This window comes from Bipolaris victoriae, assembly GCF_000527765.1.
Source record: "Bipolaris victoriae FI3 unplaced genomic scaffold scaffold_79, whole genome shotgun sequence".
In the NCBI taxonomy this organism is placed as follows: domain Eukaryota; kingdom Fungi; phylum Ascomycota; class Dothideomycetes; order Pleosporales; family Pleosporaceae; genus Bipolaris; species Bipolaris victoriae.
In genome coordinates, this window is record NW_014575313.1 from 102,479 (window position 1) to 117,183 (window position 14,705).

The following is a 14,705-nucleotide window of genomic DNA, read 5'->3' on the forward strand; positions in this document are numbered from 1 at the left end:
CTTACCATATAGCTGATGCTTACAACATCATATTTGCCAGCGCATCTGGTATAGTCTCAAATTATTGCCAAAATTGGCTAGTGTCTGCTCATATTTTCAGTCTTCATTCACGGCTGAGTTGCGGTCAGCTGACTCTCCATTGGTCAAGTAAGCGAAGAACAATCGCTATATTTATTCTCGGGCTGATGTTCTTCGCATGTGGCGTCCGTTTTCGATTGGTGGCCTGTTCTGGGCGTCGTAAGATCTTAGCGAAAGGTGGGGAAGTGCCATGGAGGCTGAGCCATCAGCTGCGCCTCTTCGGTAGGATCCGATGTTATTTGGTATGTTTGGTATACTTCAGAAGCCACCATGGTTAGCATATAGTCGTGTGCCATTTTCCAACGCAACTGCCTTGCTATGGCCGCTATAATGGGACGGGATTCGGTTTACTCTAGCAGAAAGCCGTCACGCACATCACGCACAGAATGGCATGCATTTACACCTTGTTCATGTGGAACACTGCAAACATGAGCAATGGACGAAGAAAAATTGAACGAAATAATCAGCTGCTTTGTCGAGATATCATCTCTCTTGTTATTAGTCAACAAATACACCTGGCAATGTCTCGAAGTTTGTAATTGCACTCAAACGAGACTTGCAAAGATTACTCACTAGGGGTACAAACTCGAAGAACCGACGAAAAAGACTTCGTTTACGTTGCTTCTATTGATCGCTAATCGCCTTTGTTTAAGTTCTTCTGAGGAGATTTGATGATTATCCAACTTGAACTTTGACAAGTTTTCACGTGAGATAAGTCTGTCTCTTCGCAGGCATGCAGGCGGCAAAGCTTATTCTTGTCTCGTCAAACTACCGTTCATCATCAACAATATTCACGTGAAAATAAAATCAAGGATTCCCGAGTATGAGTTCAACAAAGTCGACTGCCGTCTTTTTGTCCATCTAAAGTACATAGCACAAACGACCCCGCTGCATCCCCACCCCCGCCTTGCCCGCCAACCCCGCTTCATTCACACATGTACTCCAACTCCAACCGGACGAATACCCTGGCCCTTGTAGAGCAAGTCGCACCATCACGCCATGTGGTGGCAATATGTAGTACCACCACAGCATTTCAGAATTTAGCCCAGCGCTGCGCCAAGTGACCGCGTTACGGCCATCAGAGTTGTTATACCACGCTTGGCAGTTTCATCAGGGGCCTTAGTATACTTGTGCTTTCTGCTCGAGCAGACTCCAATCGGAGCTCGAGGCAAGGAAATATGCATTGACTAGGGCAGCAACGACAGCAAATAGTGAAGCGGATGGCGAGGTTCTCTCGCCATGTTCCGCGTGCTGCAGGGAAGATGACTACATACATATGGAGCTACATACATGAGCTGACTTCACTAAGTATATCCGTTCTGCCGAGCGCAAGGCCAAGAATTTGGTAGGGAAGGGAGAGGATAGAAAGTTGAGTCCAGGTAGCAGCACGTCAGTAGCCCTCGACATCTCACCATCAACCTTTGACTAGCCTATACTACGTCAATTAAATACCGGATTGCGCAAAACACTAATGATGGGCAGATGAGTTGGAGTAAATTCTTCTTCCAGACCGAAAAAATCAAAGAATCTTCAGTGAAATCCCTGCACGACACCGTGACGGCACGGTTTCACGCGATGCAGGGCCCCAAGACGCATACACAGGCATGTTACAATTTTCGGAAATGTACAATGTCCAAAAGTCGATGAATATCGTAGTTTCGGATGCCTTGTCTGTTGTTTGAAAAGCCGCCTTCTAATCCGAGATTAGAGTGTTTTACAAATTGGATACTGGGGATACTGTAAACGTTTCAAGATGACCTCGAAAAGAAGACTCGAAAAACATCATCGTAACAAGAAGTCCGTCCAGGGCATTCAAGATGCTGAAGAAAAGAATACTGAATGTGCACACATTTAGGCAAGACAATCAAAGTATAAACCCCCCATAAATTTCACTTCAACAAAGTCACCTATACCCTACCCTATAACATATTTACAAAAACCCCCAACCCCCAATCATATCCTCCCTCATCCCAAACCTCCCCTCACCAATTCCAAATACCCATCTACTGGGGTGGCGCAACAGGCGACGGCCTGGGCGGAATTGATGCTACCCAAGAAATCAGCCTACTACTCTATCCCTTGCTTAACCTTTAACAAAAGAAAAGATAAAAACTTACGAAAAGCAGGGGGCGCGCCCGTAGGTCTCGGCGGAGCCCCACCAGTAGGGAATCCAGGAAAGCCGCCTGGCGGGAATGAAGGTACACCGCCGCCGGGGAAGCCGCCAGTCGGGCGAGGAGGAAAGCCTGTAGGCACGGGGCCTGTAGGGCGTGGTGGGAAGCCCGTTGGGAAGGCAGGGGGAGTGCCGCCGGGGGGGCCCGAAGGGGTTGGTCGGGGCGGGAGACCGGTCGGGGGAGAGACTTGGCGTTCGATGAGGGGGGCGGCGAGGGCGCTGGGTATGTTAGTGGAGGGGATTTTTAGGGCGGGAGGGGTAGAGGGGGTAGGGATGTACCTGGTGGCCAGGAAGAGGATAGTTGCGAACTTCATAGTTGAGAATCGAGACAGTAGTTGTAGTAGAAGCTAGATTGTAGTAGAGATAGCCGGAGAAGCTTGATGGTGGTGAAAGAAGATGGCACTGAGATGGTGCTCTTTATACATCTCTCATCGCGTATCGATTTTCCCAAAGGCACTCAGTGAAAGTCATGTTCTTGGGTGCCAGTCGCCCAGTGTAAAGTGCTTTCACGTCGATCTATCCAAAAGCAAGGTCTGATAGATGAAAGGCTAATATAGCAGGTGTGGTATCCAAGATGTCGTGATTAATAAATCCATCAAGCTCAGACTTGAGTAAATTGGCTTCCTTGCCGAAATCGCTGGCCGATGTGCCTTTTTGAAAGCAAATGACGTTTTGTAAATGTTCTGTTGGGGGATGCTGTGCCAGGTCACTGCAATTAGACGTCAATCAATTGCAAACATGGTCGAGGTAGGAGGCCAGATTGAGGGTCTTTGTACAACCATTATCAGAGACGAACGATGGTGGACACGGTGGAAAAGGATTGGTAACCAAGCGTTTGTTCAAGCCCCCTCGGCAGTTGCTTCTTGATTGCTATGTAGCAACTAATCCAAAAGGAAGAATGCTTCTGTGCGCGGAGAATTGACATCGAGACCACGTACCCTCAATCTAAAATTTGAAGACGTGTTGCGGCCTAGACTATTGCGACAGGCCGGTTTAGCCTTTTTTTGTTGTCCCAGGAGATGGGATAGGCCGATCGAATCTACATAGTAGTTCTTTGTGTAGTGAGGTGATATAAGGCGTGATGCATTTACATATAGTGGGTTATGAGCTCATATCAATGTACAGAGATGCGTTTTGTGTATTGCTATTCACAAGGTTCAAGTGACGCCATTGCCAAGATGAAATCAACATAAAATGCATCAGGAAAAACGACAATTTCGTCTGTCAGATGATTATCAGTCAGTTGAAGTAAGGACTAAGATGAAATTGATACTGAACTGTACCAAACTGATGTATTACACAAAATAGGCCCCAAACACATCATCCACGCACCCCCGCCACAACTTCTCCGTCACCATTTCAAACCCCACATATCGTGCTGCCAAGCCATCGATCGCTATTTACCAAGATGCACGAATACAAGCTTGTGTCAAGCGTAAATGGAGCTCTTGTTACAATAAATTTCTATTCGTCATTTCCTGCATGAAGATTGGGGTTGATTTGCACTGTGATTGGCGAGATGATAAAAAGCCGCCAACTCTGCCGGGCCGTGCCTGCATAATAGGTTAAAAATCTCCTGTCTCTGCAATGCCGGCCAGAATTAGCGCAGCCAATACCAATGCTTGCAGGAAGTGAAACTCCGGGCTGGGGTAAAAGGTGGAGGGGTTGGCACCATCTGTTCACCTCCCTCTTCTTCCAACTCCTACTAGAGAACTGTTTAGTAGTTGGTGCTCAATAGATGGGTAAGACAAAGGCTGGGAAAGGAAAATGACTCATGTGTTTCATGGGGGTGTCTTTAAAGTCAGTAATATGATCCACAAGGCAAGGATCATAGTTCAGCGGGGGAAAATGTGGAGACCAGTGGTGACCTCATGAACGCCCATAGGATATCAAGATTAAGCGTTTAGCATGAGTAGTACATATTACCACACACATACATACTATCCAGCCATTCAGGAACCACATTGAATATGTACGTTTTTATTTGCTAAAGAGATCCGTAATAAACGAAAGGACTGGTGATCATACAAGATGGCGTTCGCCTCTGCGATCGCTTCATAAACGAAGGAAATTCATTGATACAATCCAGTCTCAAACTAGAAACTTCTTAATCATAACAGCACCAATTTATGCGTCCCTACTACAAGACCTCAACCCAAAATGACCACTGACCTAGTTCCAGATTGACAGTCCAAACTCATCATTGCAAATTGAGACTTTCGCCAAGGATTTCGTATCGCGTTGAGATGGTGGTGCTCGAGTGGCAATGAAGGGTGAATGCCATCTAGTTGCGAGCGGGAGGAGGTGGAAGGGGATCACCTTCAACCGGTGCCGGTGGTAGAGGAGCTCCCGGAACTGGTGCTGGTGGAGGAGCACCTGGAGCTGGTGCTGGTGAAGGAGCACCTGGAGCTGGTGCTGGTGAAGGAGCACCTGGAGCTGGTGCTGGTGAAGGAGCACCTGGAGCTGGTGCTGGTGAAGGAGCACCTGGTGCTGGTGCTGGTGGAGGAGCACCTGGAGCTGGTGCTGGTGGAGGAGCACCTGGAGCTGGTGCTGGCGATAGAGGAGCACCTGGAGCAGGTACTGGTGGTGGTGGAGGACCACCACCGACTGCTCCTCCTCCTCGGGCGCCTCCTCTTCCTCCTCGACCTCCACGACCTCCGCGACCACCACCTCGGCCACCTCGGCCACCACCTGGAGGTGGTGGAGGAGGGGGAACTTCACCACCCGGTGGAGGTGGAGGTGGAATGGGAACGCCAGTGGGTGGTGGTGGAGGAGGAGCACCAGCGTCTGGTGGTGGTGGAGGAATGCTACCATCAGGTGGTGGAGGAGCACTTTGGCGCTCAACAATCAGAGGTGCGGCGAGGGCACTGTGTCTGTGTTAGCTATTGAATCAAGAGTCGGTTTTCAGGAAAGTATATTAGAATGAATAGTGAAAAGAAATGGGGGTGATGTACCCAGCGGCCATGAGAATCAAAAAGGTAGACCTCATGATTGATAGCAATACAAATGATTGTTATTTGGTAGTCAAAGGATTGATTGAAGAAGTGAATTGTTGTTCACTGATGGTAATGGCCTTCCCAGAAGTGCTGAAGCCATGTGCCTTTATACTTGAATTTCTCCATACTCTCCGCGATCGTCTGTCATCAATCTTCATGTTCAGTTGCATACTTGTACCTGGATGATCGCTGTCATTAGGGCGGAGTTCCCTACCCCGCGCCTCCCGTCCACGGCTTGAGCTGTGTAGTGAATGAGTACATGGCATCTGTGACGCCTTGGCCAAAGCCAAGAAATGAGCGACCGGTAATACCCAGATTCCGGAGATACGTTCCCCTTGCTGGGCTGTGAGGCCAAGATTTGGGCAGCGGAATGATTACGTTGGGATATGCTGCGGCAGGTGACACGTCTTGTCACCAATGAAGTCGATTGGATGGGTTCTCTTCGACGTGCATGCCCTGCGGCCGGAGTTCTGGACTTGTACCAAAGAGCTGGGTCGGAGGGCCAGGTCTACAAGATGAAACGCACCCTACAAGCCGCCCAATAGCAATGACGGTTGCACATTATAGAGTAGGCATTCAGACTCTTTTTTGATGTCATATCCGGCAGGGGTCATGTCTGATTGGCTCTCGGACCATTGAGGCCCGGCCTAGTCTGGCTGTCAGGGTATAACCCACGTTAGCCAAGTAGCCGATTAAATCCGGCCAGGTTTGACCAACAGGATAGTTGGTAGTTGGACAGGCGGGAAGTAAGACCCTTACATTTAGAGTTCTCTCAAGCCTCATTCGCCAGGAATCCGTTTCTTTTTGCACTAGAAGCCCATGTCACAAGAAGCCTATGTGCCGGCATCAGAAACGCAGCTGTTGTGAAACCCATTTGAGATTTAGCCTCAGACATTTGCGAGATTACAATCTCACTAGAAGCATAGCTAAATACTAACATAGTAGGAATCTGCAAAGAGTGAGTCTGTGGCATTACATTTTAAGAGACGTAAGACAGCGGGTTGGGAATGCGGCATTGCTGTGGTCATGTGCTTGGCATGCAGGCCCAAGGAATAGTGGGCATTGCCTTAATGTCAAGCAACAGGTCAAGCTTCGTCATAGGCGAAAGGATCAGCCTTGTTATCTTTGCTTTGTGCGAAGATCAACAAGTTTACACTCCCATTGTACTAGCACAAACGCATCATCCCAAGCCGCCGAAAACTTGCACAAGACCGAACATGTCGAGAATATATGAGGCGACCTTGACGTGATGCATATACATAGGGTAACTAACACGGCAAAGCCCGCAGAGATCCGTACTATCGTTTGCCGACTACAAAAAGTGGCAAAAAGGGCCGGCCGGATGGAGCAAATGCCGAAGATCGGCAGGTTTATATGCCCACTTGATCAGGCCGAGTGTTGGAGGCACCAGTTGGAGGCATTGGTTGTGGGGAGAGGAATGCCTGGCAATTGTCATTGGATTAAAGAATTAGCAAGGCTACATGCGTAGATCATCGTTAGCACTGGAAATGCTTCGTGGCATGCATAGCCGCACCTTGAAAGCTTTGTACAGTATACAGACGTAGTCTCCATCAGCTCTTGATGAAGCTTGGTAGTGTTAATTTTAGCACACGTCCTTAGTCACAGACGTCTCGTATAGTACGCAGATCAGTCGTCGTCTTCAATGACCAAGCCAATCTCTTCCATGTTTTTGACCTCAGCCCCTTCATTACGTGTGTCCGCATCATCGTCGGCGCTATTCTTGGGTACGTTTGCATTCGGGGCCAGCTTCTTCTTTGCTTGCTCCGCACCAGTTGTACTGTCCTTGGCGTCGCCATCTCCGCCCTTGCCGCCTTTCTTTGCCTTTTCTTTCCGTTGCCTTGCCTTTTCCCGCTTTAGCCTGTTCTTCTCCGTCTTTTCCTTGTCCTTCTTCTCCAACTCTTCTTTCCGCTTAGCAAACTCCTTCTCGTCTTCCTCCTTCTTCACCTCTTCGTCCATGGCGCGCAGTCTCTCATACTCGCGCCGCCGGCTCGCTTTGTAGACATGAAACTCGCCACTACCTGCACCGGCGCTTGAACCTTGAACATTTGCGACAATTTCTGGGGGCAGAGAGGAAGTCTTGGCAATTGCGCCGGAGCCTAGGATGTGGATTTCGCGGTCAGGCTTTGCAAAGAGGGCTTCGACCTGGGAGGCTTGCTCTGTACGTGGAGTGAGGGCGCGTTTCTTCACTGGGCGTTTCGAGCGCGGGTCGGCGGATGTGGGTATAGCCTCTGGGATAGGCTCGGACATGGTGTTTGCAGGTGAGGATGGATATGCCTGGCGCAGGCGGCGTTGCGTAGAAATCAGAGCACCAGAAAATACACACGTGGCCGATAGCCTTACGCGACTGCGGAGGGATGAAATGCAAAGATGTGATGGGTGATTTAGGCAAAGCGCAGAGAGAGGCAGTGTCGTGGAAATATTATCAAACATTGATGCGAGTCGGGATGGCGCGCTAGGTGCCTGGCTACGGCGCGCTAGAAGTGCCACATGCGCCTGCGAAGTCGCCGCCATTCTTGGGCTTGCAGCACCACATGAAACACGCAATATCGCATATTTCTCTGCCCCTCTACACAGGATCTGTTCTTGCCTGAAGCATATACAGGCTGAACATTTTCCACTACACGCCCATCATTCCCAGAACCTACAAGTGCTGACACCCGAGCATCCCACGCCAATATGGGGAAACCCCGCGTAGGTCCACTTTACCACCACGACCGCCCTCAGTGCCTGACCCTTCCGTAGATGATCATTCTGATTCGCCATGCGCAATCAGAGGGAAACAAGAACCGTGATATCCACCAGTTCATACCCGACCACAGGGTCAAACTGACCCAGCATGGCTGGACTCAGGTACGCTGTCTTTATCGCATGGCTTGAGACACTTCACGACTGACTCTAGCCCGCCATAGGCAGAAGAAGCTGGACGTCAGCTCCGCTCTATGCTCAAGCCAGACGACACCCTCCAGTTCTACACCTCGCCCTACCGCCGGACCCGTGAGACTACAGAGGGCATCCTCCGCACCCTGACCTCGGACGACCCCACCCCCTCGCCCTTCCCCCGCAACAAGATTACCGTCTTCGAGGAGCCAAGGATACGAGAACAAGATTTTGGAAACTTCCAGCCATGTTCGGCAGAAATGGAGCGCATGTGGCAGGAGAGGGCTGATTATGGCCATTTCTTCTACCGTATACCCGACGGTGAGAGTGCAGCAGATGCTTATGACCGTGTCAGTGGCTTTAACGAAAGCCTGTGGAGATCATTTGGAGACGATAATTTCCCCAGCGTTTGCGTGTTGGTTACGCATGGACTGATGTCCAGGGTATTCCTCATGAAATGGTGAGTGCCCAACCTACGCAGTACAAAGAGGGAAACATACTGACTTGCTGCAGGTATCACTGGTCTGTCGAGTACTTTGAGGACCTCCGAAATGTAAACCACTGCGAGTTTATTATTATGAAGAGAAGCGAGAACAACGGCCGATATATCCTCCAGAACGAGCTGCGAACATGGTCTGAACTCAAACGCCGGGCTGCCAAAGAGAAAGAGGAACAACCAAAGAGCGCCACGGCTGCCACACCAAGCAGAAACACGTCGTTGAGTAATCTCAACCAGGCTGGGTCTACCTCGTCTCCTACTGTGCCCATTCGACGCTGGGGAGGATGTGTAAATGGATGCAACCATGACAAAATCAATTACCCTCGTCGTCCAATGCGAAAGAACACGATGGAGTATCTTGGGCAAGGTTCTCAGCAGACTGCTTCGCCTGCCACACAACATATGGAGCCATTAGAGAGCGAGCAAGAAGACCACCCAGTTGCAGCCCAAGAAGCTGATCACGCTCCCATTATCAATGAGCCATCGCCAGCCAAGCTGTTGCGAAAGCAAACCGCCAAAGGTACAGCCATTCCCGCCATGCCGCCAACGCCCGCATCACCAAACGATGCCTCGAACGATGCTTCCAGTAGCGAAGAGGGGGACAACGCACATTTGGCGTCAAGGTCCAACAATCACGCACAACCGCGAACTACCGCTATTCTACGTCATCTACAGCCCATGCAGGCCGGTGAAGGCTTCTCGGACGACTCCGACTACTTCCCTGGTATGCAGCACCTCCACCACAGCACTGGGCAACGCAAATTCCTCCGCGCCAGCTCTACGCAACGCAAGCAGTCCAAGGATCGCAAGATCCAGCGCAAGCAAACCGAACAAGGTTGGCTCGAAGAATCAGGCATGGGCAAAGACGTCAAAACAGACAGACTGGGTGACGGCGATGCTACAAGCGACGATGCCGCATTCGCCAAAAAGAAAGACGAAGAGCCACCCATCTTGAGGGAAGCTCTGAAGGGAAACATGATTGTCGAACACAGTGAAGAGGAGAGAGAAGCGGCAGCAGCAACAAATGGTACGCAGCCTGATTCCGCCGACAAGAAAGTTACAGAGAAGGACATCGACAAGATGCAGGATGCAGAGAGAAAAGGTCTCGATGAAGTATATTAAATTTAGCCGCAAGCGCCGTACCCGCCCCCCTAGACTCCTCTGTACCTTGTGTTGTTTTTTTGGTTTTGCAACCTGGATTACGCACTTTATTCCCCTTCGCCCACATAGACCCTGCTTGACTCCTGAAATGAAACAATGAAGACCGTGTACACCAATACCTGTTTTTGAAAACCAAACCCATTGAGTCCCCCTTTTGGTACCGTTGTGTGAATGATGATGGTTTTGCTTCTGTCATTCTGCCGTGTTGTACACATTTTTTCCCTTCGTTCTTACCAATCTCCGTGTACCCTGTCTGTAGGGGGTGTGATGTCCCCCATGAAGAATGAGTGTTCTTCACTTCTTTCCTTCTTCTTTCCTTCACTTCTGATTGTCCTGTACCTATCCTCTTCAAGCTTCCTTCTTCTTCTTGACTTTGCGACTCGGCATGTTGACATTGACCCTAGCCATCGTGGTGATGAGGCAGATATGCCATCTTGACTTGACACACGGCTTTTGGGCAAGTTGAGAAAATTGGGTCATGCCGAGATAAGAAGGAGGTAGTTTGATCCCATGTTGCAGAAGCAGAAGCAGCAGCAAGAAGGGTATCTTCTTTGGCTGCAACTATGCCCGATGCGTGCTGTTCAATGATGTGCGTACGTACGAGCTTCCTCCAGCTCACGAAGTGCCAGAGCGAACAGACTCTGTCTTAGTTGCTCTGGCTCACTCTCGTGATTTACCTGCGTGTACAAGAGAAGCCTCAAGCACAGCCGAGATTTATGTTTCGTTTTCGCATCATTATCTCGATGCCACGTGGACCATATACACCTTCATCCTTGTCCATCTCGACCCACAGGTCTTCGAGAAAAGCCCATGTTGGTTTTACCCTTGGCTTGTTCTCTGGGGCAGTGTTCATTTGTGCTCTCATCATCTCGCGGTGTCGAGTTTTGCGGCAAACCTACAAGGGGGAAAACTTGTTAGCACGCGCGTATCTACCACATCGATAATTTGGGAACTTACCGAACCTACGATACGCGCACCCCAGTTCATGGTCGAGTGGACGCGCGATTTAGGCGAAAATTTGGACGCAATTTCGATCATTTGGTCGAGGATATCGTCCACTGTTTGCATAAGGGAAGCAGTAGGCCTCTCGTTGCCGTGGAACATCGTGTGAAGGAAGATCAACAGGACTTGCTGTTGGATTTGACCAGCTATCCGCTCGTCGGGATCGTCTTTGATCAACAACGAGGGACTGGGCTTCCAGGCTTTGATCAATCTTTCGAAGTGGCGCTTGTCTTCGGCTTTCCTAACAGGATCTGGCTCACGCACATGTTGCCGTGCCGACTCTGCTATGGGCATGATGAGACCAAGCAACTCATGGCACGACCCCAATAGTACTCCATGTGATTCGGTGCCCCAGTTGAGTGAATTAAGCGCTTCTGGTGACAAGAAGTCATCATATGGAATGTGGCGACTAACGGCAAAATCCGTATTGAGAGTCAGGTTCGAGTTGATGGCCAAGAAGGCATAGATTTCTGTGAGAAATTCCAGTAATGGCCCGTGGCTACTGTGACGACCTCTAAGCTCGAGTAACACAGTGCGGCTAGCACGGAGGTGGTGGTAGACACTGCCATTCATTTCACTGGATAGGCTCTATTGTAATCGTTAGCGTAAGTTGTTTCTTACAAAAACGCCTCATCGGTTTAAAAAGCCGAAAGAAGGATAAACTAAAGACAAAGAGAAATTAGAGACCCACCTCAAACCAACACATAGCCAACATGACGATGAGGAGGCTAATGAGGTTCTGAGTGCTAGACTCCTTCCAGTCGAGGAGCCCATGCTTGACGCTGCGTAGTGTCACTGCGTAGTAGGATCGTGCATCATGCTCGAACCGATCACCCTTGTAGCCACGCAGATGGGCTCCACTCAATGCTAACAAACACCCGACAACTCGCGTATCCTGGTACGCCACGGGCAAAAGATAGCTTACAAAAGGGTTGATGGGTACTATGCGGCCGGCTATTTCCGTAGCCGTTACCTTGATGTAATGATCAAAGATGTGCTTTTCGCTCTCGTTTCGCAGCCCAGGCATGCCATTTCCGAGGGCCGGATATACATCAGTGCAAGGTAGGGGAAGCAAATACCGCATTTGTTTTTTGTCTGGTGTAACGACTTGCTGTGTGGTCGTGCCGCTGCCGTTGCCGCCGCCACCGCGTGCTCCCTTGCTCAATCCTACGACAGGACGACGAGGCGGGGCCGCCTCGCGCGGCACGCTATCTGACGTGTTTGCTGATTTGGTGTTCTGAGTGGCAGATGATGGCCAGGTGCAGATGAGATGGTTGCGCTGACAGCCAAAGCACGTGGGATGCTGTTCGTCGCACTTCTTGCGGCGAGCTCGGCATGTGAGGCAACCTGTCTTGGACTTGAGGCGCAGCGATCCATAGGCCGGCGGCGGTGACATGGTTCAATTGAGAAGGACAAATGATTGCGTCGGGCTATGTATCTGCGAGACACCCACATAAAATGATGGGCCAAACGATCACTGGGCATGCAAGAGGCAAGGTCCTGGCCCCCCTGGAACCGGGCGTAGGCTTGGATTACCACACGTGACCTTATCGGGAGCGCGCTTATCTTAGCGCGTCGTGGCGCTTGGGCGGCTTTCCTCAACGAGCATACTGTGTAGCAATGTATACGAGCAGATACCTCTACGGGGCCTATCAACGTCTCGATTCCTTACACTGTTGACGGACCGAATCCTTCTAAACCCTCCACTTTCATTACAACAAGTACCATACTCGTACTCCGCGGGAATGCTCCAGAACCTCGAGGCAGACCCTCCACTTCTAGACAAGCGCGTCAGTTCTCATATTAAGATGACAACCTTCCCCATCGAGTATCTTACTTTCCGCTCGCTGCACGATGGTTCAGATCGTCAGTAACTACACAAAGTATAAGGAAGGCAGGTCCGAACCAACATGGTGGGCAATGCCACACTCTTCCTGACCTGCCTTCGTTTCAAAAGTAGAGCAAAAAAAGAACTTATGACCTAACCAGGGGTCGCTATCTCAATGTTAGTAGTCTGATTCGAATAGAACCGAACTGAGCGGGTCCAACTTACAACCTGGAATCTCTTGATATCGAACTCAATCGTAGTCAAGCGCCTTGCCATTGGGCCATTAGGCCATCTAATCAGATGGATGGGAGCTCGAAAATTGGACGGTATTCATCACCCAGCTATGAGAGGGAACAGAATACAAACAGGCTATAGATCATCAGGGCAAGTGTGATTGTATTTTTGAACATCGGCGGGACATGTGTATAGCGTAAAAGAATTTTGCATGTGAGGTGGGGATGGGTCGGAGTGGTTCGGCGACTTGGAGGTATAGCATGATGTTGAATGGACGACCATTTGGGGAATCGGATTTTACCAGTAAGTTACCAGCATGGCTATAATATTTTCATATACAAGAAGCGAAGAGTACCTAGTTCGATATACTAGTTGTAAGCTATCGGAGCGGTATGTCTTCCACTCACGAAGTGCTTAAGCCCGCGCTGCAGGCTGCTGAAGAGTGCTTCCTCCATCAGGGTAAAGTACTTGCTCGTTGTAAAAAACACCTCCAGGTCCAGCAAGCATGAGTACGGTCGCAGCCATATCAGTGTCGGCTCCCGGGCGGCCGGCAGGATTCGACATTTCTGAATCCATGCGGCTCTTGTTGTCTTCGTCAGATGAGCCGGTTGTCATCTTTTGTAAGTTGTTAGTACACGGATATGATTTGAGAAAACAAATACAAGGGAGGAGGTGATGTAAATGATATAGTTTTGCTTACCTCACTAGGGAAAACACCGGGTGCGATGGTGTTGACGCGGACCTTGGTGCCCATGAAAGTCGTTGCAAGCATTCTGCTGAGGTGTGTAGCCGCTGCCTTGCTGGAAGCATAGGCAAATTGACCACTGCTGCTACCCTTCATGTACCCTGAGATACTGCTAACGTTGATGACTTGTGAACTATATCCGGGGGTGACACTGCCACCCTTGGCAAGTAGAGGAAGGAAAGTCATGCTCATCCAGTAGATACTTCCGACATTGGTCTTCATAGTGTCAGCCCACTGCTCAGGCTGCGACTTAAGGAAGTGGTCGGAGATGGCTTGGGCGTCTTCCATGTTGGGTTGGCCATTTGAGGAGAATTTTGTGTTCTCGTCGCGCGCAATTCCTGCGTTGTTGATGAGAAGTTGGATTCCCTTGGGTTCCTTTTGGCACATTTCGTCGTATAGGCGCTTCACATCATCTTTTTCACTGTAAAAATGTCAACTCTGGCGTACGGCTTGATCAGTGTGATTTGAGATACTCACCTGACGTCGGCCTGAATAGGAATGATCTGTCCTGGCCCGGTGTTGTACACTTCGTCTGTTTTCTTCAGGACCTCATCACGCCTTGATGTGATGTAGACCTTTGCACCGTTGGCGACCAGCGCCTGTGTGATCATCAATCCGATTCCTGTTCCTCCTCCAGTAACAAGAGCAGTGACGTGTGACACATCGAAGAGCTTAGAGCCCTTTAGATCCTCGTTGCTTGCTTTTCCCATATTTCTGACTATTTGGTAGGAGGTCCTTGGGATGAATTGCTTTGTGCGTGACAGTGGTGTAATTGGTCTGGTAGCTGTTGGTACAGTTTTTGAAAAGAGTCGGAGCATTTTCAGGTGTGGTTGTAATGGGTTCTCTCTTTATGTGATATGAAAGTGGATGGACGATGTCACAGTTTGCATGCCAATATGATGACGTTGAGACGACGCATGATCCAATGCATTAGGGCACTGGCAGGCCGGCAGGACGGCAAGCCTCCATACTATGCGCTCACATTTCTTTCAAACGATAATTCCAATTCAAGCAAAACTATACCTATCAATGTCCACCATATTTGTTATGTCGATCAGTCAACTTATTCCGAAATTGAGTGGGTATAGCTGGTG

The 14,705-nt window shown here is 49.8% G+C and overlaps 7 protein-coding genes across 7 annotated transcripts; 2 read left to right on the top strand and 5 right to left on the bottom strand.

Moving 5' to 3' along the window:
* Window positions 1-2,081: 2,081 nt before the first annotated feature.
* Window positions 2,082-2,562, bottom strand: COCVIDRAFT_29015 (hypothetical protein; the record flags this gene model as incomplete). Its single annotated transcript, XM_014698376.1, has 3 exons — window positions 2,082-2,125; window positions 2,196-2,467; window positions 2,528-2,562. The coding sequence occupies 3 exons, from the start codon at window positions 2,560-2,562 to the stop codon at window positions 2,082-2,084; spliced, it is 351 nt and encodes a 116-aa protein (XP_014553862.1).
* An 880-nt stretch (window positions 2,563-3,442) lies between these two features.
* Window positions 3,443-3,817, top strand: COCVIDRAFT_18341 (hypothetical protein; the record flags this gene model as incomplete). The annotated part of the gene is made up of 2 exons (XM_014698345.1): window positions 3,443-3,496; window positions 3,557-3,817. The coding sequence occupies 2 exons, from the start codon at window positions 3,443-3,445 to the stop codon at window positions 3,815-3,817; spliced, it is 315 nt and encodes a 104-aa protein (XP_014553831.1).
* A 715-nt stretch (window positions 3,818-4,532) lies between these two features.
* COCVIDRAFT_29016 (hypothetical protein) lies at window positions 4,533-5,237 on the bottom strand (the record flags this gene model as incomplete). Its single annotated transcript, XM_014698377.1, has 2 exons — window positions 4,533-5,115; window positions 5,203-5,237. 2 exons carry the CDS (start codon window positions 5,235-5,237, stop codon window positions 4,533-4,535), a joined length of 618 nt encoding a protein of 205 aa, XP_014553863.1.
* A 1,654-nt stretch (window positions 5,238-6,891) lies between these two features.
* Window positions 6,892-7,512, bottom strand: COCVIDRAFT_106597 (hypothetical protein; the record flags this gene model as incomplete). Its single annotated transcript, XM_014698378.1, has 1 exon — window positions 6,892-7,512. One exon carries the CDS (start codon window positions 7,510-7,512, stop codon window positions 6,892-6,894), a length of 621 nt encoding a protein of 206 aa, XP_014553864.1.
* Window positions 7,513-7,941: 429 nt separating this feature from the next.
* Window positions 7,942-9,763, top strand: COCVIDRAFT_18344 (hypothetical protein; the record flags this gene model as incomplete). Its single annotated transcript, XM_014698346.1, has 4 exons — window positions 7,942-7,956; window positions 8,008-8,115; window positions 8,175-8,602; window positions 8,656-9,763. 4 exons carry the CDS (start codon window positions 7,942-7,944, stop codon window positions 9,761-9,763), a joined length of 1,659 nt encoding a protein of 552 aa, XP_014553832.1.
* Window positions 9,764-10,499: 736 nt separating this feature from the next.
* On the bottom strand, window positions 10,500-12,200 carry COCVIDRAFT_106561 (hypothetical protein; the record flags this gene model as incomplete). The annotated part of the gene is made up of 3 exons (XM_014698379.1): window positions 10,500-10,697; window positions 10,760-11,392; window positions 11,496-12,200. The coding sequence occupies 3 exons, from the start codon at window positions 12,198-12,200 to the stop codon at window positions 10,500-10,502; spliced, it is 1,536 nt and encodes a 511-aa protein (XP_014553865.1).
* Window positions 12,201-13,280: 1,080 nt separating this feature from the next.
* On the bottom strand, window positions 13,281-14,429 carry COCVIDRAFT_106602 (hypothetical protein; the record flags this gene model as incomplete). Its single annotated transcript, XM_014698380.1, has 3 exons — window positions 13,281-13,481; window positions 13,567-14,032; window positions 14,089-14,429. The coding sequence occupies 3 exons, from the start codon at window positions 14,427-14,429 to the stop codon at window positions 13,281-13,283; spliced, it is 1,008 nt and encodes a 335-aa protein (XP_014553866.1).
* Between the last annotated feature and the right edge of the window lie 276 nt (window positions 14,430-14,705).